Source organism: Anolis carolinensis, chromosome 6 (genome assembly GCF_035594765.1).
Source record: "Anolis carolinensis isolate JA03-04 chromosome 6, rAnoCar3.1.pri, whole genome shotgun sequence".
In the NCBI taxonomy this organism is placed as follows: Eukaryota; Metazoa; Chordata; class Lepidosauria; order Squamata; family Dactyloidae; genus Anolis; species Anolis carolinensis.
The window spans coordinates 7097445-7122418 of record NC_085846.1 but is presented as its reverse complement, the minus strand read 5'-3'; the positions used below and the strand labels follow the sequence as shown (position 1 = coordinate 7122418).

Sequence of the window (24974 nt, the reverse complement as noted above, 5' to 3'; positions counted from 1 at the left end):
GCATCTTATTCTCTTGTTGCTCTCCTTCCATGTCTTTTCCTTAGCCTTCTCAGGAGTGGTCTCTCTCTGGGACTTGGAGGACCATCTGGATCCTCTTCAAGACTCTGATGGCCATCAAAGTACCCCGATAGGAAACATTTTATAGAACCAGAAGTGACGCCTTGTCATTCTCTGTTGTTCTGAGGGCATTACATGTGGATGTACTTTCTCCTGTCAATATATGGACATCTCATAAAATCTGTATGGTTTTCTTGGGCAAGGATTCCTCAGGGTGGTTTTGCCAGTTCTTTGTTCCAAAATAGAACCCATTGCCCTGGTATTTGTAGGCTCTTTCCCATCCTTTCAAAAGGACCTTGTGACACTTTGCTTGGACTCCCAGGCAGCATATTCCACTGCCAAATAGCTCTTCCCATCAGGAAGTTCTTCCTAATGTTTAGGTGGAATCCCTTTTTCTGAAATTCAAATCCATTGTTCTTTGTTCTAGTCTTTAGACCAGCAGAAGACAAGCTTCTCCCCTCCCCCATGTAACATCCCTTCATATATGTAAACATGGCAATCATGTTCCCTCTTAGCCTTCTCTTCTCTAAGGTGAACATACCCAGTTCCCTCAGGTGCTCTTTGTAGGACTTGGCTTCTTGACGTTTCACCATTTTCATGCACCTTCTCTGGACACCTTCCATTTCTTCCTTGAACTGTGGTTCCCTGAATTGGACACAGTATTATTCCTGGTGAAGTCCGACCAATGCAGAATAGAATGGTATGATGATTACTTCCTTGGATCTACATGCCATGCCTTATGCAGCCTAGAATCACTTTCCTCCCTCCTTCTGCTCTCCCTTTGTCTGCACCCAACAGAGTATGGAAGGGGAAGATGACCGACTCCTTACGTTCTTCTTTTCTTTTCCAGTGGCATTCTCAGTTCTTTTCTGGAAGGGGACACATGCAGGTAAGCAACAGGATTTCATGCAGGGGGTCAGTGCCCCAAAGTTGGGTTGTGAGATCTCAGGAGGGCCTAGCCTTGAGCCTTGGGTCTTGGATCCCTTCTCAGGCCTCTGGTTGAGTGGAAAGAGTCCCTGAGTGGGAGTGCTCCTTTCAATGATGCAAAAAGTGGTCCTATCCTCATTACTGAAGCTTTGTGTTTGTTTTCAAGTGTTGGTCAGGAGGACAGGGCTAACGAATACCCTTTTATTTCCTTTTGTAAGGTGCTTCTCTTCCAGCCCCTACACTCTCCTTGTCCCCTGAATTCAGCACCTTTGTGAGGGGAGAATGGATCTGGTTGGAATGCAAAGCTCCAGCAACACAGACAGCATCGTGGTCCTACTTTTGTCGAGTAAATGGACAAGATCAATGCCCCATATACAAGGACCGGAAAACAAATTATGTGCTAAGTATCTCCACAAGAAAGCTGCAGTCTAAGGAATCTTTTGCTTGTTTCTACAAAACAGAAGACGAAACAGGAAGAAGTTATAAGTCTCAAAGGAGTAACAGCATAGTCTTCTTCATCATAGGTATGTCTTTGCTTTTGTGGTGAATGCATTCCCCTGTTCTCAAGGCTAACCTGGTCTGGAGGGTGCAGGTACATGTCCTTCAATAACATGCCTACAGTTCAAATGTATGTATACACAAAGCATGGCTTCTTAAGGAATTTGGTTGGTGTGCTTCTATGACAGTTAGGGAGAGCAATGTCTTAAATTGTATTCTCTAACTGGCCAAATGGTTTTCCCTCCTTCTTTTCTGGGGGATCTGCAGAGCAACCTCAAGCTCCAGTTCTCTCCCTGGACCCTCTGCACCCCGTTTACACCCCGGGAGAAGAGGTCGCCCTGAACTGCGTGGCTCCTCAGAGACAAGACGTGATGAGATATAGATTCTTCAAGGAAGAACAAAACCAGAGTCTACTATTATATGAAGTGGAAAGACCGCGCAAAGCTTTCCTAGTGGGTGCAAATACTTCTGGGGGGTACTCCTGCCAGTACTACATTCGGACCCAGGATATGCGGCTGATTCAGTCCCTGAGAAGTAACACGAGTCGCATAGTTGTAAGAGGTGAGCTGTTGGTGATGCAGTGGAGTTACAATGTTCTTGTTGACTTGATAGTAAGCAAAGAAAGGAGGCAGTCTAAGAGTAGTATGAAGGAAAAAATAGCCTTCTATTTATGTATGTGATTTAGATCCCTTCTTTCTCGGAGGTTTTTTGGTTTTCCCCTGACGTTAAGTCCAGTCATGTCTGACTCTGGGGGTTGGTGCTCATTTCCATTTCTAAGCTGAAGAGCCAGTGCTGTCTGTAGAGACACCTCCAAGGTCATGTGGCCGGCATGACTGCATGGAGCGCCGTTACCTTCCCACCGGAGCGGTACCTATTGATCTACTCACATTGGCATGTTTTCGAACTGCTAGGTTGGCAAGAGCTGGAGCTAACAGTGGCTGCTCACGCCGCTCCTGGGGCTTGAACCTGGGACCTTTTGGTCTCCAGCTCAGTGCTTTTACACACTCTGCCACCGGGGAACGGGAAAAGAATTCAGATGGCTTTCAATTAGGGCTATAAAGACTGTCATTGATTTGAATTGTGATTTCATTTTGATTTGCATCTTCTGATTTTTTTTCTTGTTTTTAGATTGGTTCTGTGGGAGGGAGGTGAAATTTCCCCCAGAAAAGTCCTTCCTTCTGTCAGTTCCACTGTTTCTGGTGGTGGTGACTTACTTGATAAAAGCTGAAAAGAAACAAGTGTCATAGATCTTGCATGCAAAATATCTGGGATACAAGGTTATTTTGTGAAACCAGATTTACAGTAAAACTGGATATCTAAGCATGAGTGAATAAAGGACAGGGATTCAGAGGAAGAGCTTGTGTGGTGGAAGCACCACTAAGTACTGGAAGGTCCCAGGTCCTGAATTATATTGCATGGTTGGGAGAGAGTGGAAGTATTAACTTTACAAAGCCCAGATTGTTTAATCAGAATACTCCATAACTGGATACCTAACCAGGCAGGATAGCAGTGATAGATCTATGGTTCCCCATGAAGGCCTGGTTTCTATTCAAACCCACAGATTCAAGACCCCAGAGCCATTTTATTATTCCCTTTGTGGATGATTCTTCTCCAGAGCTTCCCATCACTCCAGAGCTGACAATAGATCCTCCATCAGGAGAGGTAGCGGAAGGGCACACCCTGCTTATGACTTGTTCTTCCAATGGGAACAACACAGAGAAGAGTTTCCATTTCTACAAGGATGGAGCTGAGATTGGGGTCCCCAACCAGGGGTCTCTGAATTGCTCCGAAGGGTCTGGTGGTGCCCCTTCCGAGGTCTCTCTGAGCATCCACCTACAAGCCCAGCCCAACCACACAGGGGAATATACCTGCAGGTATGAAGTAAACATGAGCGGCAGGTGGATCTTGTCTCCCTGGAGCCAGAAGGTCAACGTCACAGGTGAGTCCTTTTGGGGAGGGTGGCTGCATTGCTACCTAGTGATTAGAGCTTTGTACTGAAAGGGGATTCTTATTACTGTGTTTTGCTTGAAATCAAATAACGTGGTGGAGATGACGGGAGGAGAAAAGCTGTGTTCCTTTGGGGAGCCTCGACTGCTACACATGAGGTGTTGCAAAGAAAACGGGACCATTGTTGGGGATTATCGTCACTCTGGGTTGAGGGTGCCATACATCTGGATTAGGCCCTTGTTCTGTCGGGTCCCAGTTCCAGCCACAAATGCTGCTTATTTGATGTTGATATTCAGCCTGTTAGGGTCCTTCGGCTCTCACTTATGAGGATGGTTTCCATGTGAGCACAGATGGAAACCCATTTCTGGATTTAGTGCAAACCACAGGAATGGAATCCACTCCCGAATTTAGTCTAAAGCTTAATGAAGCTTCCCAAAGGGCTGGATTCTATTCTCTGTAGTTTCAACACCTTCTTTAAAGCTTATGCATTACTCCATTGATCTGTTAGCCACCTGCTGCCACCAGGTGTTCTTCCAGGGATGATTGAATTAAATGTGCAATGTGTTGTTCATTCCATTCTATTTATTTCATGCAAAAATGGATAACTGGGTGAGACTGTAGCAGCTTTCAAACCCCCATTTTTATTTCAAACACTAAATGAATTTTTTTGTGACACAAATGAATGTCAAGAAAAAATCACTCTTAAAGTGTGAAAAATATCATGACAGTTTACCATTTTCTTCATGGGTTATCTTCATGTGTTTGTGAAAAACACATGTGTACACAGTCCTTTATAATCTGTTGTCTTTTCCTTTCTGGAATCTGTCTATAAAAACTTGATCCAAGTTACCTTCTGAAAGTCATATAAGAAGATCCTTTTTCCAGGACAAGGAACTGGAGGCTTGGTTTTTTGGGGGGCATTTTAACAGCTAGCCTTAAGGGTTTCTATATTGAAAGTATTGTTACTAATCCACTCTGAATTTTCAAGAATATGCTAAAATTTGAGACAAAGAATGTGTGGGGAACAGTAAATATTTTGCTCATTTGTTTCCTTTATCAGTTTCCAGTTCTGTGCATTTTCAAACGGCATACACAGCATGGTTTGCGGTTCTATTTCTGATCCTGTTGGTGATTCCCTTCGCTTTCCGCTTCAGGCGAACGAACTGTGGTATGTGATTGAGCTGGTGGGGCCTCTTTCATAGTTTTCATATTGTAACCAAGGGTCTGTAACATCCCTGGAATCCACCTTCTTGCTTAACTTGTTGGTAATTTGCCCAACAAGACAATGAAAATGACAGCAGAGATCATATTTCCACCAACTTGTCTTTTCTTTTCTCTGAAAGTATCAAAACCTCATCAAGAATGTGATTCTGGAGAAAACAAGAAGAATCAGAAGGAACTTTGTCGGCTGGAATCCAAAGAACCAACAGACAGAGACTTACAGGTAGCGACAGATTGGATGGATTTTCTGTAAGATGTAGCCTCCCATCGCTGAGACATTTGTGATTATTTCTCAATCCAGACACTCTATAGGATGTTTGATATAATTTTTGCATGGGCTTTTGAGACTCATAATTGTAGGGTGTATGTTTTTCCCAAATTGGGACATAATTTGTTCTACTTGGGTTCTATGTCTGGGCTGCAAGTTAATCTGCTGCAGGGCTTTAATTGAAGTATCCAAAGGGACGAATCTTATGAAAGAGATTCATCTCCTATTCATTGTGTTCAGCAGTATGAATAGCTTTTTAAAATCTTATTGATAAAATTTAGCTCATTGGATAGCACACACAAATCCTATTTACTTGATTCAGCACCAAACTGGAAACGTCCAGCTGTCCCTGGTCTCTATCCTCAATTTTTCTTTGCTTCTGCAGGGCTCAGAGGTGGCTTATGCCCATCTCGCCTTCTCTTCTGCTTCTCCTTCTTCTGGATCAGCGATGGAGAGGGTGGACCCACTGGTGCAAGAGAAAGGAGTCATGTATGGTGAGATTCACACCAAGAGAACAAGAAAATAAAGATTGATTTATAGCAGAAAGAACCAACTGCATGAGACATCTCGAACTCAGGATGCACTATTGCTTCAGCACAAATGAATTCCTTTGGTGCCTCAAAGAGAAGAATGTGTCAACCAAGAGTCCATCCACATTGTGTGCATCTGCCATACTGAACAATTATTTGGAGATCTGTATCATTGTATTACAACAATAGACAAGATAAAACCACTGTCTATTTTAATGTATTTTAGAATTTTTTTAATCTTTGTATTATTTTATTATTTGTTCATTACCCTTATAGGTTGGTACGTGAAACAGAAACAAATACAATGCTAAGGAATGAAATAAATAAATGTTCAATTATATTTACTTGTAGCCTAAGATATGATGGTATAAGACAGGATGGAAATATTTAAATAAAATAATATAAAGAAAACTAGAATTCTGTTGGTCTCATAGGTGTGTGTAATTTTCTTTGCTGTTTGCTGAATCTATGGTGCCTTCTCTCTTAAATACAGCCCAGACTCACAGTTTCATCTTTCGATGTAGAAAAAGTCTTCTGATGGTTCAAAATAAAAGGAATGGGAGATCTATTATTATCGTCACTAATGGGCCATCATTTTGCTCACAACACATATGTCTTGACTTTGGGCAGGAATGGTGCCTGGGGTCCCTGGCTTGGAAGGGTCATCCTGAGGTTCGACTGAATCCCTCCAGATGTTTTTGAGGTCTTTGAAGGAGGCTGGAGGCCAAAACCCAAACCAACCTGCAGGCTGGTGAAAAGCAATTACTCATTTGTTCCTTTGTTTTCTCACCTCCTGCCCCACTCTGCAACTCTCTGGTTATTTAGAAGCCCTGTTGTGCTCAAAGGGCCAGGAAGGGGGGGCAGAGCCAAGCCGGATGCGGTCAGCTGCGCCATGGGGCTGGAAAGCACCTCTTTGGTGTGGCCAAGCAGGGCCAGGAGCCCATAGGCTGAGTGTGCGCCTGGCTGGAGGTGTGAATCTGGGGGGCCGGTGGGCAGAGAGAGAGGAGGTGACGCAGTTCCTGCCTTGGTCTCTGCTGCTGAAGCTCCTTGCAGATGAGCTGGACAGGCCTGGCTCTGTCTGGAGGGAAAGCAAGGCGGTGGAGGATCCGAGGAGCAGCGTTGGAGGCATCTGGGCCTCTTGGCTGAGGATGGGGTCCATGGCCTTGGTTGCAGGTTTGGACTTCTCCCTTTTCGCTTCTCACCACCCTGCATCCCATTATCATATCATTGCTCTCTTTTGATGTCTTTCCCTCAGCTTCTTTATGTGGATCAGGGGTCTTTCCAGCATTTAAAGGAGCATCTAGGGCCACTTGAAAACTTTGGTGGTCCTCCTACACCCCGGTGGCAGGTTTTTTAAGGAACCACTACTAACGCTGTTGCTTCTGAGGATATTGCACCATTGATGAGCTTTCAATCTGCTGTTGATTTATAGCAACCCAATGGGTTTTCTTAGGCAAGAAATAAGCTCTACAGCATCTGGCAATGTCACATCAGAATACAAGGTAGGGATGCCGCTGCTTAGTTTCCAAGGTCAGGCTAGATCTGGTGCTTTTAGGGCATTTAAGCTGGTTTACGGACAGAAGAGAGGCTTTATTTCCTATTTTGAAGGAGCAGGAGCGAAACAGCATTTTCAAGGGGAAAATGGCGGCCTCTATTGCACGCCAACAACAGCCAATTTGAAGAACCAGATGCAATATTTTGTCATTCTCAGTTGTTTCTGAGGAAATTGTGCTTTCAGATCTTCTATCAATTTCTGAAGACTTCATGAGCCTACCATATTTGTTGGCTGTCTCCCATCCTTCCGAAGCTCTTTCTGTCATTTTGCTTGTCTTTACTGATATCTCTCCCACCTTTTGTCCCCTTTGTTTGCATTAGCCCAGTGGAGTGTGGAAGCTGACCAACTCCTTTCTTTCTTTTTCCCCCTCTTTCAGCAGTTCTTTATTTACTGGATCCCTTTGCAGGTAAGAATAAGGAATGGATGCCATTATCCCATTTGAGGGGTGTGAGACCTCAGGAGGGTTTGGCCCTGAGTCTTGGGGACTTCTTTGGGCCTTTAATTGATAGGAAGGAGTCCCTGGGTGAGACCACTGCTTTGAAAGGTACAAATAGATATACTTTCCTCAATACTTAGGTATTTCTTTTTTGTTGAGGTCAGAAGGAGAGGACCAAAGGACATCTCTTTCCCTTTTTCAGGTTCACAGGGAGAAGCATCTCTTCCAGCCCCAACACTCTCCTTGTCCACCCCGTACAGCACATTTGTAAGCTACGAGTTCATCTGGTTCAATTGCGAGCCCCCAGCAGGACAGACGGCATTTTGGTTCTCTCTCTCTCGAATGAACGGACCAAGTCAATGGACTACATACAAGGAACACACAAGAAAATATTTGGCAATCCTCGCAACAGACCTGGAATCAAAGGAAACCTTTATTTGCTTTTACAAAACCAAAGATAACAAAGGAAGAAGTTTTCAGTCTCCAAGGAGTAACAGCATAGCCATCTCCATTATAAGTAAGTTCTTTGGTTTCGTGGTTAATGAGTTTTCAATGTTCGCCTGGTCTGAAGGCTCCACATTTTGGGGGTGGTTGATTGGCACCTGAAGGATGCCGGTGGAGGAGGGAGGGCAGAGTGAAGGGATCCCATTTTCTAAGTTTGGTTTTGATGGAACAAAAAGTGTCCTTTTAGTAACACACGTACAGTCCAATTGTATATATAAACTCCTCAAAGCATTTTGTTAGTGTTTCTATGAAACTTTGGAGTTTCAGCGTTTCATAATTTTGTATACTAACTGGCCAAATGGTTTTCTTTCCTTCTTTGTGGGGAGCTGCAGAACCTCCTCGAGGTCCAGTTCTCTCCCTGGATCCTCAGTATCCCTTTTACATCCCCGGAGAAGAGCTCAGCCTGGACTGCACGGCTCCAGAGGGACAAGATGTGGCCGGATACAGATTCCTCAGAGAGGGACAAACCCAGCAAAGTAAGCGACTATTCCTTGAAGGGAAAGAACCCCGCCAAGCTTTCCAAGTGGATGAAAACACTAATGGGACCTATGTCTGTGTGTATTGGATTCTGACTGCAGAAGGGCGGGAGATTCAGTCCCAGAAAAGCAACACTGTCTCCATCGTGGTGAGAGGTGAGTGACTCCCTGTCAATTTGCCCCCAGAAAAGTCTCTCTTTATATCAGCTCCACTGTTTGTTTCTGATGGAGGTGGTAGTCCCCTTCAAATGTTCTTGGACTTCACCTCCCATCAGTCCTAGCTAGCATAGTCAATGATAAGGAATTCTGGATGTCATTTGGAGAGACACAAGATCCTCACCTTAACCCTGCTTATTTTACTGTTCTCTTTCTATTATTTCTTCTTTGCAACTCTATTTCACTTAGCGAAAGACAGGTAGGACAAATGAGATGGAAGGAAAAGTAAGCAGTTGTTACTGCATTTCAGCTGAAGTCCTGGAGCAGGAATATAGTGATGTTAGATATCTGAACCAGAAATCAATTAATTTAAGATAGTTTTTATTTTTATGGGAGCTATAGGCCGAAAACATCTGGGGACCCATAGGTTGAGAACCACTACCTTCAGCGTTTTTCCCAACTAGAGAAAAAAGTTTTCTGTCTACTAAAATATATAGGCGAGTAAGCTGCTTCCGGGATCTGGATTTATTCTATAATACTGCATATCTTTATTGAAGGAGTGAAAGGAATTAAGAGGAAAGAGTTAACGTGATGGTTTTAGGTTCTGGATTTTATTGCATGGCTGGGATGGAGTGGGCATGTGAGCTGTGCAAGAACCAGGTCCCTGAAATCACAAGATTCCATCGTTGCTCATCCAAACTAGGCATTGACTGAAAAGGACCTGGTGTCAGATCTCTGGTTCTCCATGCAGTTATCTGGTGCTGGCTGGGCTTCTGTTCAAAGCCACAGAATGATGCTCACAGAGCCATTTCAGCACTCCTTACTTATCTTCTCCTGATGATTGCTCTCCAGATCTTCCCCCGACTCCAGATCTGAAGATGGATCCTGCATCCGGAATGATACTGGCAGGGGACACCATGCGTATAACTTGTTCATCCAATGGGAACCACATGGAGAGAAAGTTCTATTTCTACAAGGATGGAGCTGAGATTGGGGCCACCAACCAAAGGCCTCTGGATTGCTCCAAAGAGCCTGGAGACGCTTCTTCCAACATCTCCCTGAGTATCTGTCTACAAGCTCAGCCCAACCTGACAGGGGAATATACCTGCAGGTATAAAAAAAGCATGAGTGGCAGGTGGATCATGTCTCATTGGAGCCAGAAGGTCAACATCACAGGTGAGTCCCTTTGGGGAGGGAGGCTGCATTGCTTGCTAGTGATTAGATCTTTGTACTGAAAGGGGGTTCTTGTTATTGTGTTTTACTCAAAATCAAAGAACCTGGTGGCAGTTAAGGGAGGAGAAAACCCAGGTGCCTTCATGAAGCCCAGACTGCTACACATGAGGTGTTTCAGAGGAAACAGGGCATGGAATATCATCAATCTGGATTGTGGGCTCCATAAATTTGGATTAGGCCTTTGTTCTATAGCATGCATGGGCAAACTTCCACTATTCCTAACAGCCTCAGGCCCCTTTCTTTTCCCCCTCAGCTGCTTAAGAAAAGGGCCTGAGGCTGTTAGGTATTGTGGAAGCTGAAGTCCAAAACACCTGGGGGGCCAAAGTTTTTCCATACCTGTTCTATAGGAATTCCAGTTTTTAATACTACTAGTTTCAGTTTTTAATACTACTTCTCTTTCGTTCTATTATGATCACTTGCCTCTTACCTTTGAGAATGCCTTTCATATGAGTGGAGCCCTGGTGGCACAGTGGGTTAAACTGCTGAGCTATTGAATTTGCTGACTGAAAAGTCAGCGGTTCGAATCTGGGGAGTGGAGTGAGCTCTCGCTGTCAGCTCCAGCTTCTGCCAACCAAGCAGTTTGAAAACATGTAAGTGTGAGTAGATCAATAGGTACCACTCGGACGGGAAGGTAACAGTGCTCCATGCAGTCATGCTGGCCACATGATCTAGGAGGTGTCTATGGACAATGCTGGCTCTTCAGCTTAGAAATGGAGATTAGCATCAACTCCCAGAGTCAGACACAACTAGACTTAACATCAGGGGAAAACCTTTACCTTTACCTTCATAAGAACAGTGATGCCTACATGAATGGGCTTGGGAAACCACTTCAGTTTAGTCCAGACTTTCAAGGAGCTTTCCAAACTGCTGGATTCTACGCTCTGTAGTTTCAACATGTCCTTTAAAGCAGATCAATTGTTCCATTGATCTCTTAGCCATCAGCAGATCCAAATCACCTCCTGGAAGGCATATTCTGGACAAGAACTGGAGGCATGATGCTTTGTTGGATATTTTAACAGTTAACCTTAAGGGTTTTATTCATCCATCCCAAATTTTCATGAAAAGGTTAGATGTTATTTAAAACTACCTCAGGGAAATAGTAAACATTTTACTTATTCTTTTCTTTTACCAGTTTCCAGTCCTGTGTCTGAATTTCCAGTTCATGCATTGTTTGCGGTTCCATTTATAATCCTGTTGATGATTCCTATCGCTTTCTGCTTCAGGAGAAAGATCTGTGGTATGCGATAGAGCTCTTTGCATATTTTTAATACGTTCCCAGATGGAAATCAATCTCCTGGCTGGATTTGTTGGAAAATTGCCAAAAATAAATAAATAAATAGACAATGAAGATGACAATACAGATTACTTTTTCACTCACTTGTCTTTTCTTTTTCTTTGAAAGCATCCACATCTTATCAAGAATGTGATCCAGGAGAAAACAAGAAGAATAAGAAGGAGCGTCAAAAGCCGAAATCGGAAACATCAAGAGACCAAGACTTACAGGTCTGATTGATTGATGGATTTGATTTTCTATAAGTCTCCCATTTCTGCACCGGTTTTAATTCTTTTTAAGTCCAACTACACTATCTGAAATTTCACACAATTTTTGTATGTGCTTTGAACACTCATAACTGTAGGGTGTTTTTTCTTAATTGGAACATTTTTGTGAGCCATTTTCCCCTTTAACCCATGTCTCTTTGGAGTCATAAAGTTGTTTGCTTGTGTGTATTCTATGAAGACATGCTCTTGATGCAGTGCGTTCCCTAGGTCAGACGTTATGAAGAAGAAATACATTCACACACATGTATTTGTTCTTCTGCAGGTACTAGTGATAAGACCTTCCAGGTTTAGTAGCAATTTGTCTTTCTTTATTTCATGTTGGTGATAAATGAAAGGAGGCCATCATCTTCCCGTCATGGTTTATCTATGAACTTCTAAGGAGCATCCCTTGTTTTTTTTTCTGCTCAGTTAAAAAACTGACTATATCTGCATCTAATGTTTACTTTTTCCTTTGCCCCTTAATGGAAATAAACATCATTCACCGAGTCCCTTGATAAATAGAAAGAAATCCTCCCAGTTTGTAAACATTGCTCTAAATAAAATGATGGCTAGCTTGCTAAAGTCTTATTCTTAAGGTCCAGCACTTTGGACAGCCCCTTAATGCTTCATTGAAAAAGTCCAGTACTTTGGATAGCTTTTGAAAGTCTTACTGATAAAGCTTATCACACTGGATACAGCACAAATGTCCCATTGGCAAAGCTTAATATGTTGGAGGGCTCTTAAAGTCCCATTGATTATATTTGGCACTTCTTGATAAAGTTCAGCATCTTGGATAACTCTTTAAAAGTCCATTGATTAAGTTCAGCACCTTAGATGGAGCCCTTGGTGGTGCGATGGGTTAAACCCTTGTGCTGGAAGCACTGCTGACCTAAGGTTGGGTTGCTGATCTGAAGGTTGCTGGTTTGAATCCAGGAGGAGCATGGATGAGCTCCCTCTGTCAGCTCCAGCTCCCCATGTGGGAACTTGAGAGAAGTGTCCTACAAGGATGGTTAAACATCAAAAACATCTGGACATCCCCTGGGCAATGTCCTTGCAGAGGGTCAATTTTCTCACGCCAGAAGTGACTTTCAGTTTCTAAAGTTGCTCCTGACATGGAAAAAAAAGCATAAAGTCCCATTGAGTAAGTTTAGCACCTTAGATAGCTCCAAAAGTCCCACTTATTAAGTTCAGCACTTTAGAGGGCTCCTTAAAATCCCATTGCTTGAGTTGAGCATTCACTGATAAAGTTTAGCACCTTGGATAACTCTTTTAAAGTCCATTTATAATTCAGCACCTTAGATAGCTCCATAAAGTCCCATTGATTAGGTTCAGCACCATGGAGAGCTCCACAGAAGTTCAATGGGGATTTAGCACTGATTTGGAAACTCCAGCTGCCTCTAGTCTGAGCAACTTCTTAATCAACTTCCCTTTGTCTCTATAGGATTCAGAGGTGGCCTATGCCCAGCTTGCCTTCCTGCCTGCTCCTCCTCGTTCTGGACCAGCGATGGAGAATACAGTCTCATATACTGAAGAGAAAGGAGTCATGTATAGCGATATTCGCATTAAGAAAGTAAAGAAAGAAATCGACCGGAAGCACCTAAAACCTGGGATGTCTTGATGTTGCAAACCCAATATGATAGATTGCTTCGGCACAAATAAATTCCATCAGCACTTAAAACAGCAGAAAATAATGTGTCAACAAAAGTCCATCCTTGTTGTGTATCTGCCATAGTTCACAATTATTTGAAGATGAATCCTAAAATATATTTGCACCTCTATAGGACTGAGTTTCACTTTCTCTTGCACACTCAGCTTTTAGAAATCTTACACTTTTATCTCATCCTGTTTTATGAAAAAATTTGCCATTACAAAAAATAATTGAAACTCCCTACCGAAGGAAATTAGGTGGACAGTCATACGAATGCTGTTCCTCATAGCATTCAGTGTTTAGCCTGCTGTTTTAACAATTTCAAAACTGGATCCTAGGATTATTTCTAGACAATGTTTAGAGTTTTTAAAGATCATTTTAATGTTTTTATATGTGTATTGTTTTAATTAGCTTTTATTTCTTCATTGCCTTGGGAACTCTTGTGGGTTGTTATGGGAAAGAGAAACAAATAAATATTAAATAATCTCCAAAATAAATGTTGAATTGTTTTAAACTGCTTCCATTGGTTTTACTTGTGGTCTAAGATCCCATGATATAAGACAGGATGGAAATATTTAAATAAAATAATATAAACAACAAAAATTATGTTGGTCCGATACGTGTGTGTAATTTCCCTAGTTGCTTGCTGCCCTATATGCGATTGAAAAAACATGTTTTCTATGGGCATCTTCTAGGTACTACATGATGATTCTATGACCATTTCCAGTCAGAATCCCATTGGAGGTCCTAGGGATGAATAGAGATGTATTCTGTCAGCTAAAAATATAAGACTCATAGAGTCTTAGATGTGGAAGAGCCCCATGGGTCATCCAGTCCAATCCCTTCTGCCAAAGCAACCCTGACAGGTGGCCATCCAGCCTCTGTTTAAAAACCTCCAAAGAAGGAGCCTCCTCCACACTCCAAGGCAGAGAGTTCCATTGTTGAACAACTCTTACAGTCAGGAGGTTCTTCCTAATATTCAAGTGGAATCTTCTTTCCTATCATTTGAACTCATTGCTGTATGGAGTCCTAGTTTCCAGGGCAGAAGAAAGGAAGCTGCTCCATCTTCCTTATGACATCCTTTCAAATATTTAAACATGGCTCTCATGTCCTCTTCTCTCAACCTTCTCTTCTGGAGGCTAAACAGACACAGCTCTTTAAGCCACTCCTCAAAGGGATTCATGGTTTCCAGATTTTTGATCATTTCAGTCGCCCTCCTCTGGACACATTCCAGATTGTCAATATCTCTCTTTGATTATGAGGTCCACAATTAGACACAGGGTTATTATTCCAAGTAAGGTCTGAAGAAAGCAGAATAGAGAGGCACCATGACTTCCCTTAATCCTCTATACTCCTTTTGATGCAGCCCATTGGCTTATTTAGCTGCTGCATCATACTCTTGGCTCATGTTCAGCTTGTTATCCACGAAGATGCCTTTTACATGTATCTTATTGAGCTAGGCATCATCCATCCTTTTTCTGTCTAAGTTAAATATCCCAGATTTTGTTGAAATTCGTGTTATTAGTTTTGGCCCAATTCTCTAATATGAGAAGGTCATTTTGAATTCTAATCCTGTCTTCTGGAGTATTAGCTGTCCCTCCTAATTTGGTGTCATCTGCAAACTTGATCTACCTGCCCTCTAAACCTTCAACCAAGTCATTAATAAAGATGTTGAACAGTACTTAAAAGCCCACTAAACGAGGCATGGGCAAACTTTGGCCCATGCTGGCAGTTAGGAATTGTGGGAGTTGAAGTCCAAAACACTGGAGAGAAGGCCCAAGTTTGCCCATGCCTGCACTAGACACTTCTTTCCACGATGAAGAGTAACCATTGGGGAGCACCCTTTGGGTTCAGTCACTTAAACAATTACAAAACCACCTAACAGTAGTATTATCTCACTCACATTTTACTAGTTTGTGAGATCATGGGGGACTGCAGCCCCTTCTATACTACCATATAATCCACATTAAAGACCTGGATGTTTTGGTTGGCCTTTGGTTAGACAGTCATTTGATAATCAGCCCCAGATGGTATAATTCTATCCTGTATTTTATTAGGTCTTTACTGTCTATGCACTTAACGTATCATTCTATTCTTGCATTGCTGCTCCAGTTTCTCCACCTAAGTAGATGATAGAACTGTGCCTGGTGGTTGACTGATACTATCAACTGTTTTATTCTTGTTTTACATTGTATTACTGTTTTTATCTTTTATACTGTGAATTGTATTTATATTGTTGTTTATTTCGTCAATGTTGTTCGGGCCTTTGCCCCATGTAAACCACCCCCAAGGGGAGATGGTGGCGGGGTATAAATAAAGTATTATTATTATTATTATTATTATTATTATTATTATTATTATTATTATTATTATCATCATCATCATCAAAGCAAATAATCCACATTATCTGCATTCAACTGGGTTATATGAGTCCACATTGCCACATAATCCAGTTCAAAGCAGATAATCTGGATTTTTATATGGCAGTGTAGAAGAAGCCTTAGTCAAAGGCCTTACTGAAATCAATATATGCAACATCCTCAGCATTAGGTTATCTTCCTTCGGCCCAATTGTTGTTATTGGCGGTCAGTTCAGGTTCAACATGTGGAAATGTGTGTAAACCTGTCAATGAAGAACCTTTGAAGGTTGCAGGGCCACAAATGGTCAATGTGGTTGAATTTGTCACAGTGGAGATTTGCTGAGTGTCACTGATGCAACCAATGATGATATCTGCCTTTTCTGCCGTTCCTTTTCACCCCCCCCCCCCGACTTCCACCTCTTTGATTAATGTTTTCTAACAAAATATTAGTCACAATACACATTGTAAAGAGACATTAGCCACCCATGTTTCTTTTCCCCTTCCATTGTTTTCTCCATGCAGCAGTTCTTTTGTTTTCTAAAGAGGCTTTGGTGGTGAGAGAAGACAGAAGGAGCCACAGGAAAGCGGATGTGGAAAGCTGCCTTCAGCGGCAAGAAATGCACACCTTTCTGCTCACCAAAGCCCACAAGATGAGTTGTGTGTTGGCTTGGCTTGAGTTGTGGGTTTGCTGTTTTTGCGTGTGGGTGGAAGTGAGAGAAAAAGGTGACGCTTCCTGGCTAGATCTCTGTCTTGCAAGATAATAGTGCTGCTAAGGTAGAACTGGGTGGAAGTAGACCTGAGGACTCAACTGGGACCATCAAGATCATCATTGCCTTGGAAATAGGTTGGTGACCTCTTTGCCCCACTTTTCTCTATCTAGCTCATAGAACAGGGACGGCCCTTTCATTGGACAGAAAAAAACAGGCTGTTTCAGATGGGAAAATGTGGGTGTCCTGAAAGCACTGGTGGTGCATCCTTCTCCACTGTTGGTAGGGTTGAGATGGTCCTCAAACTCAAGCCAACAATCCATAAGATAGTAAGAAATGGCCACTGATTTATTTTGTTCTGTTTTACTGCTAGCAATGGGAGAGAAGTGGATGTGGGACTTTCTAACTGAGCCATCTTTGGATATCAAACATCTTTGTTTGGTGAAGAAGTACCGATTGACGCAAGACCTCACCCAGCAAAATATCTCACCTCAGCCCTATCAGAAGGCAATTCATCATCTCCATCTTTCTCTTTCCCTCAAAGTCTCATGCCTCTCTCTTCTTCCGCTGTTTTTCCAGCTCCTTTGGCAATCCGCTTCTGCAGGTAAAATGGACTTTCCTTGTTGTTAAGAAGATGTCAATTCATTTTCATTATTAATAGATTCAAGGTTGATTCATACTGGCTTTCAGCTAGCAGGGCTGACTTTCCAAGTCTTTGGTATATTTCTGTTGCAACCGGCAATCCTGCAGTAGGCAGGATGATAACAGGCAAAACTGTATATTTTCATTTTTTAAATTATTTTTATATTTTGTTTTTTGTGTACTTACTGCTTTATGTGAACTTTCATTTAACTCCATTTGTCAGTCAATATTCTGGTCCATGGAATAGCAACCAATTATCGATTGGGAGAAGTCACTCTTATCAACAGGTTATTTACAAGCTGTGTAGTTGAAGATTTCCAACACTTAACAGCCATATTTCAGGTATTCATCCCAATTAGTAACTATAATATTCATAGGATTTTTGCCAGTCTTGATTTACCAAGTCCCATCAAAACAGATGTACACCGTAGAATTATAGCAGTCTGACACCACTTTAACTGCAATGATTCCACCCCATGGGATTTGGGATTTAAAGTCTGTGGTGACTCCAGGGCTCTCCAACAGGGAAGAGTCAATACTTCACACAACTACAAATCCCCAGATTCCATAGGATTGAGCCATGGCAGTTCGTGTTCTGTCAAACTGCAATACTACTACAGTAGAGTCTCACTTATCCAACATTCATTTATCCAACTTTCTGGATTATCCAATGCAGTCTGCCTCCTGCCCAGATCCTCAGATCTTTCTCTAGGCAGCAAGGACTGAATGTTTTATGGATTTATTTTTTGACAGTGTTGTTACTCTAAGTTCATTTTATGCAATTCTATCTTTATTTGTAGTCAATTTGTTAGTAGTCAGTGTTTTTGTAATCAATGTTTTCAATACATTGCCATGTTTTGGTGCTAAATTCGTAAATACAGTAATTACTACATAACGTTACTGTGTATTGAACTGCTTTTCCTGTCAATTTGTTGTAAAACATGATGTTTTGGTGCGTAATTTGTAAAATCATAATGTAATTTGATGTTTAATAGGCATTTATTTAATCCCTCCTTATTATCCAACATTTTTGCTTATCCAACGTTTTGCTGGCCCGTTTATGTTGGATAAGTGAGACTTTACAGTACTACAAAAATAGTAGTGGTAGTAGTAGTAGTAGTAGTAGTAGTGATAGAACCTGTAAGTGCATAACCTGTGGAAATGGAAGACCAAATATAGCTGAATTCAGGCAGTATTTCTTTACTTTCTTTAACATTCTCGCCTCCGAACACTTTGCCTCCCAGGTCCTCCTTCGTTCTCTGTTTCCCCCAAACAAGAAGTCTATAGTACCGGAGAATCTATAAACCTCACATGTTCAGCTGCAGCAAACCATCGCATATCAAGGGTCCAGTTTACTAACCGCAAGTGGATCCTCTATTTCTCCCATCTCCCATTGTTGACGGGGAACTTCACGCACGTCCTGCACCTCTCTCCACAAGACAGCGGGATGTTCTCCTGCATTTACTACGTTGAGGAGCCTGGGCAGGAGACTCTGTACCTGGAAAGCAAAGCGATCAAGATCTCGGTGTTGGGTGAGGTCTATATCTTGTTTTCTCTTGGATTCTACCAGGGCAGAACATGCTAGGAAAATCCTGACATACACTGATCAATGAGGTTTTGTTTTCAGGGTGCATCTACCATGTAGAATTAAAGCAGTTTGACATCACTCTAAGGGTCCTTCCAGACAGACCTACAGATTCCAGGATCTGATCCCAGGTTTTCTGCTTTGAACTGGATTATATGAGTCTGGGATAAACAGAAAATCCTGGGATATAGGGCCTGTCTGGAAGGGCCCTAACTGCTATGACTCCATAGCTTGGGCCATAGTGGTTAAAATGATATCAAACTAGAGTGTAGATCAGGCATGGGCAAACTTCGGCCCTCCAGGTGTTTTGGACTTCAACTCCCACCATTCCTAACAGCCTACCGGCTGTTAGGAATGGTGGGAGTTGAAGTCCAAAACACCTGGAGGGCCGAAGTTTGTCCATGCCTGGTGTAGATGCACTGGCTTTTGATGCAACACTACATCCAATGGTGCATCACTGAAAGTCTTAGTCAGCAAGGCATTTCATGGCCCACGTTGAACCTAACTTCTTTGTGGACGATTCCTCCAGATCCCCTTCCTCCTCCCATCCTATGGTTGGATCCTCCACCCAGAGGAATGAACGAAGGAGAGTCTTTGCTCTTGACTTGCTCAACCCACCAGACCAACAGAAAGAGAAAGTTCCACTTCTTCAGGAATGAGGTGGAGATGATGACCTCCAGCCTTGAGGAACCTCCAACGTCCAGAGAACTTGAAGAGGCTTCTCCAAAGGCTTCCTCTGTACATATCCTACATGCGGGACCCATTCAAACTGGGATATTCACCTGCAGGTATGAGGAAAAAAGCAGCAATGGGTGGACCCTCTCTCCCCGGAGCCAGACGGTGTATCTCACAGGTGAGTCATTTTGTCTTGCGATGGGCAGAACCTAGAAATAATCACCATCTCCTTTATCAATGTGATAACCTAATGTAACTGCTGTTAACCTAGAGTGATGTAGTGGTTAGAGTACTAGACTATGATTCTGGAAACCAGCCCCAAGAAACCAAGGGTTGAATGAAAAGTAATGCCTCCACCTTCGTTACTAGGGTTTGGATGGGAATATTTTCATAAATCAAACACAGAAATAATCCTTATAAGGTGCTCTTTAACTACCACTATTCACTCTTCCACATCATCACCAGACAATTGGATACATTTCTGCCAACGATGAACAAGTTTTCTGAAGCCGTCACAAGTCTGTTTCTGCAACCAGTGTCTCACAGGACCCATCATGCACAGATCTTCCGACAGCCAAGCAAAGCAATAATGTGACCCACACGTTCTTGTGAAATGCCAATTATGCTTGAAATTTCTCTCTGAGTGATACAACAATCATCCTGAATCAATCTGTCAACCTTTTGCTTGTGAAACTCAGTGGTTGCTGTCACAGGACATCCAACTCTTTGTTTGTCACGCAAGTCAGATGTTCCCACCTCAACATCTTTAAACTTACTCTCCCAACGATGCACAGGACTCATATCAACACAATCACCACAAACAGCTTGCATTCTCTGATGAATCTCCTTTGGGGTGATACATTCTGCTGTCAAGAATTCAATGACTGCACGTTGCTTAAGTCGCATTGACTGACCGTCTGCGCAGGGTTCCATACTTTGCACTTTAACAACACAACCATTCAATGCTAAGGCTTCCTGCCAAATGGAAGTATAGAGGAGAGTTTACTGAACAAACCAGGACCTGCTGCATACCAGTACTGCCATCTGTTGAGGAGTTACGAAGGTGGAGGCATTACTTTTCATTCAACCCTCGTATAATGCTTTAAAGGGTGACTACTAAAGTTAGCAGCCAGTATTATGAGCACTTTTTCCAGTTCCTCCAACCACAAGAACAGGGAGCATTACAACACCAACCTAAAAATGTAAACACCCTTTAAATTATTTCTTACAGTCTTGGCCCCGAAGCCTTGCGAACCATCAACATTGTTGTATGTGTGGATGGTAATTCCGCTTGCGATGGTGCTCCCCATGGTCCCTCTGGCTTACTATTTCGGGAGAAAGAAGAGCGGTACGTACGTGACGGGATTGAGAATGTGTCATTTCTTAGCCCAGCACGAGATCTGCCCTTAGAGATGCAGAAGGACCACTCGGAAGAAACAGCAAATAATCTAACACTGCTGCTGGGAGCTAATGCATAAAAGGTCTTCTTCACTGGAGGTTTTTAGGTTTGGTCTGGTTTGAGTGCGAGATCTGGGTTTGAATCCTTGACCAGCCATAGAAGCCCAGCTGGGATGCCTTGGGCAAATCACATTGTTGTATAATTCAGTTGTATGACAGTGTCACTTCCAAAGATGACAATTACAACCTGCCTCTGAAGAAATATTGCATAGAAGGCCCTATGAAGTGGTCATCAAAAGTCAAAACTGACTTCAATGCAAATTATCTATGCATCTTAGAATCATAAAATCCTAGAGATGGAAGAGATCTCGTAGGCTATCCAGTGTAGCCCTATTCTACCAAGAAGTAGGAAAATCACATTCAAAGCACCCCCAACAGATGGCCATTCAGCCTCTGCTTAAAAGCCTCCAAAGAAGGAGCTTCCAACACACTTTGGGGCAGAGAGTTCCACTGCTAAACAGCTCTCATAGTGAGGAAGTTCTTCTTAATGTTCAGGTGGAATCTCCTTTCCTGTAGTTTGAAGCCATTGTTCCGCATCCTAGTCTCCAGAAGCTTGCTCCATCCTCCCTATGACTTCCCCTCACATATTTGTACATGGCTATCGTGTCTCCTCTCAGCCTTTTCTTCTGCAGGCTAAACATGTCCAGCTCTTTAAGCCGCTCCTCACAGGGCTTGTTCTCCAGACCCTTGATCCTTTTAGTCGCCCTCTTCTGGACACATTCCAGCTTGTCAACATTTCCCTTCAATGCTGTGCCCAGAATTGGACACAGAGTAATTCCAGGTGTGGTCTGACCAAGGCAGAATAGAAGGGTAGCATGGTTTACCTGAATCTAGACACTATATTTATGCAGGCCAAAATCCCATTGGCTTTTTTTGCCACCACATGACATTATTGGCTCATGTTTAATTTGTTCCCTGTGAGGACTCCAAGATCTTTTTCACATGGATTGCTGTTGAGACAGGCATCACCCCCAATTCTGTACCTTTTTGCATGTCATTTTTTCTGCCTAAGTTTTCTGCTTAATGTAAACATTACACAAAATTACTCTGTAGAAGCTTATGTGAGTTTTGATTTTTCTTGATTAAAATAAATGGGGGGGGGGTTGTTCAGGAAACAGTGTTTTGTGCACAGGAAATGCTTTCTTTCTGAGCAGGAAAAGTGTTATTTCAACAAAGATCATCACTTTTGTGCAGAGTAACACCTACATTTCTGCTCAACATAATTACTCCTTACATTGGGATGTGCAAACACCAGAGGAAAACTATGCAAAATTAGCTCAGCTGTTCTGTTCTTCCAGATGGGGTTTTTCCAAGAGTTCGGAGGCCTTTTCCAGCAAATGTTCTTTCCATCCATAAATTGCAGTATCATTATCACAAAGATATCTATAACAAGATTAATATCACATTTTTCACTCATCCTCTTTGTCTTTGTTTTCCGTTTAAGCACCAAAACGCCAGGAAACAGTTCGGCCAGAGGAACACAAGGAAGAAAATTATTTCGAATATGTTGAAATGAGACGTCTTAATTGCCCATTATACAGGTAAAGGTAGAATGATGGAATTGTATCGGATCCCATCTATTCAAACAATGAATGCACAGAACAGCCATCCAACCTGTTTAAAGACACCTAAAGAAAGAAACTCCACAATCTTCATAGGCAATAATATAAATTGTCAAACACCTCTTTCCATCAGGGAGTGCTTCCTAATGTTTTGATGGAGGTCCCATCTACACTGCCATACAATATTGAGATTATCTTCTTTGAACTGGATTATATGAATTTACACTGCCAGTCTGGATTTTACATGGCGATGTAGATGAGGCCGGAGTCTCCCTTTCTTGCAATTTGAATGAATTTGTGTCTAAGGCCCATCTGTTGGGGGTTGTAGAAATAAATAAATAGAAGCTTTACCACAGTTTCTGAATCAAGATAAACCCTGCAGTATAATAAAAGGTCACTGTAACAGTAACAGTATCTATACTTCAGTTCAAAAGATCAAACAGGGCAACAATATTGATTTCACACTGAGAACATAGGGAATAAACAGTGCCTTTTAACAGTCTTTAAATATGCCTCATTTGCCTTATAAATAATCAGGCTTCGGAGAGTATGGCAGCCATTTCCTTCCTGATCAGTTCCAGTCAGCTACTCTCAGAGATGAAAGTGGCAGTTAAAACCGTTTGTCTCAGCACCAAGCTAGAGGCAGCAGCCAATCAGAATTCTGGCTCCTGGCTAACTCAGCCAATCAGCCATCGACACATGCCCTTTCCAGTCAACTCACCACATCATGGTGCCTCTTTTACAAATCCTCACACCTTCTACACGGCCATATAATCTGGTTCCTAAATCTGTATTATCTACTTTGAGCTCGGTTATATGACAGTGCAGACTAGGATAGTCCAGCTCAAAGCAGATAATCTGGATTCAGAAACTGGATTATATGGCAGTGTAGATCCAGCATTAGGGTGCATCAACAATGTAGAATTAATTCAGTTTGGCACTACTTTCACTGCTGTGGCTCAATGCTATTGAATAATGGGAAATGTATTTTTACATCGTCTTTAGCCTTCTCTGCCAAAGAGTGCTGTGCTTAACCAAACTACAAATCTCAGTTCATAGCATTGAGCCAAGGCAGTTAAAGTGGTGTCAAATTGCATTCATTCTACAGTGTAAATGCACACATAGTTAAATCAATAGATTCATTTAATGAGTGCTGTTTTTTTTAATCTTTAGACAATACAGGAGTGCCCCATAACTATCTCAAAAAGTAAATTATCTTTTTGGAGGAAGTTCAGGAAAAGGTGGCCTTGGGAGCTTTGAGTGCCATGAAAACAGCCTTAGGGGCCACACACAACCACACTTTGGTTTAAAGTCGCCCTCAATTTTTTCTTTGCTTTTCTAGCGCTCAGCCATCACACTTGACAAGCTTTGCACCTCTTGTTCTGACACAACCGAAGCCAGCGTCAAAGATGGAGAATGGATTCAAGGTACTGGGAGAAGAGGAAAAAGAAGAGGATCTGTACAAGAACATCCCACGTCAAGTCAAAAGCAGAACACAAAGCTAGACATTGAAGAGTGGAAGAAGCACCTACAGCAGGCATGGGCCAACCCGGGCCCTCCAGGTGTTTTGGACTTCAACTCCCACAATTCCTAACAGCCGGTAGGCTGTTAGGAATTGTGGGAGTTGAAGTCCAAAACACCTGGAGGGCCCGGGTTGGCCCATGCCTGCTGGTTCATAGTAATCTTTGATATCCGCCAGTCCCAATAACAAATATCTTCTTGTGTCACCTGTTGCACTTCATATTGCTTCCCTATTATATTTTTGCTGTTCACGGAGATTTATTATTGACACCATCAAAGTCGTAAACTTTGTGAAGGAAAAACATTCAAAATGTTTCCAGGTTTCTTTAAAAGTGACTTTTGTTAGATCAGTTGAAATGTGCTGCACTAATAAAGTGTTGTACATTGGAAAATTAACTTTGGAGCACCCTTCTTTCTCTCAAAACAAATTAGTGGCATTGCTTGTAACTGATTACTTTCCAGTTCTGTTGGGGGAATTTTCAAATATAGAAAACTGATTTTGTTTTGTTTGTAGCAGAGTAAGGAAAAAGAAATAATTTAATTGGGTTTGTGTTGTCCAAAGCTTTCATGGCTTACTGTGAGTTTTCTGGACCATGTTCCAGAAGCAGCATTCTCTCCTGATGTTTCACCCACATCTATGGCAGGCATCCTCAGAGGTTGTGAGGTCTGCTGGAAACTAGGCCCAACAAAAGGATTCCTCCAGGCAGGAAGCAGCCAGGCTTTGAAGCTGTAAGGCTATTCAATGCTAAACAAGGCAGCCAGTTGCAACATTCATACCTGCCTCAAGAAAACAAGAGTTCTTTCTTCCACCCTGGACATTCCATATCACACACACACACACACACACACAGAGTCCTCTTGCCTAGTTTTCAACAGAACCCACAACCTTTGAGGAGGCCTGCCATAGATGTGGGCGAAATGTCAGGAGAGAATGCTTCTGGAACATGGCCATACAGGCCAGAAAACTCACAGCAACCCAATTAATTGGGTTACATATTTATATAAATATGTTTTACAGCTTGGCTGTAGCATTGATCCACGCTGACCAGCTTCAAATCTAAGGGTATATTGTATAAATACAGATTCTTAATGCATCTGCACTGTAGAATTAATGCAGCTTAACCCCACTTTAACTGTCCTGGCTCAATGCTATGGGGTAATTAGAGTTATAGCTTTACAAGGCCTTTAGCCTTTTCTGCCCAAGAGTGCTGATGCTTCATCAAACTATAAATCCCATGACAATAGCATTGAGCCACTGAAGTTAAATTGGCATCGAGACGCATTCATTCTATACTGTAGAGTCAACCAATGAGAGTGAAGATATGAAATCAACCTTTAACAAGTAAGGACTTTTTTTTGGCTAATTCAATCATTCAGATTAAAAGGGGGCTTTTTAATGGGATTCTGAAAGAAGAAAAACAATGTCCTTCCTATCACTAAGAAATAGGAAGTCTTCCCCACCCCCCTCAA

At 42.3% G+C, this 24974-nt stretch overlaps 2 protein-coding genes across 3 annotated transcripts; both read left to right on the top strand.

The window, feature by feature from the left end:
• Nucleotides 1-9406: 9406 nt before the first annotated feature.
• LOC103280460 (uncharacterized) lies at nucleotides 9407-13509 on the top strand. The gene is made up of 4 exons (XM_062957759.1): nucleotides 9407-9751; nucleotides 10941-11045; nucleotides 11211-11311; nucleotides 12789-13509. The coding sequence occupies exons 1-4, from the start codon at nucleotides 9454-9456 to the stop codon at nucleotides 12963-12965; spliced, it is 681 nt and encodes a 226-aa protein (XP_062813829.1). The 5' UTR covers nucleotides 9407-9453; the 3' UTR covers nucleotides 12966-13509.
• A 2480-nt stretch (nucleotides 13510-15989) lies between these two features.
• Nucleotides 15990-23571, top strand: LOC103280461 (uncharacterized). 2 transcript variants are annotated; one of them, XM_008119568.3, is made up of 7 exons: nucleotides 15990-16198; nucleotides 16435-16665; nucleotides 17948-18235; nucleotides 18818-19141; nucleotides 20195-20311; nucleotides 21866-21962; nucleotides 23326-23571. In XM_008119568.3, exons 2-7 carry the CDS (start codon nucleotides 16437-16439, stop codon nucleotides 23486-23488), a joined length of 1218 nt encoding a protein of 405 aa, XP_008117775.2. In that variant the 5' UTR covers nucleotides 15990-16198; nucleotides 16435-16436; the 3' UTR covers nucleotides 23489-23571. The 2 variants fall into 2 exon arrangements, with proteins under 2 accessions (XP_008117775.2, XP_062840398.1); XM_062984328.1 differs by lacking the exons at nucleotides 15990-16198; nucleotides 16435-16665 and adding an exon at nucleotides 16674-17045.
• Nucleotides 23572-24974: the final 1403 nt, after the last annotated feature.

Bases quoted from the DNA above. Each gene is read 5' to 3' on its own strand.
- LOC103280461 (XM_008119568.3), top strand. From the start codon at position 16,437: ATGGGAGAGAAGTGGATGTGGGACTTTCTAACTGAGCCATCTTTGGAT. The intron at 19,142-20,194 runs GTGAGTCATTTT...TATTTCTTACAG, and splicing joins CCAGACGGTGTATCTCACAG to TCTTGGCCCCGAAGCCTTGC. The intron at 20,312-21,865 runs GTACGTACGTGA...TTTCCGTTTAAG, and splicing joins TTTCGGGAGAAAGAAGAGCG to CACCAAAACGCCAGGAAACA.
- LOC103280460 (XM_062957759.1), top strand. From the start codon at position 9,454: ATGGATCCTGCATCCGGAATGATACTGGCAGGGGACACCATGCGTATA. The intron at 9,752-10,940 runs GTGAGTCCCTTT...TTCTTTTACCAG, and splicing joins CCAGAAGGTCAACATCACAG to TTTCCAGTCCTGTGTCTGAA. The intron at 11,046-11,210 runs GTATGCGATAGA...TTTCTTTGAAAG, and splicing joins CTTCAGGAGAAAGATCTGTG to CATCCACATCTTATCAAGAA.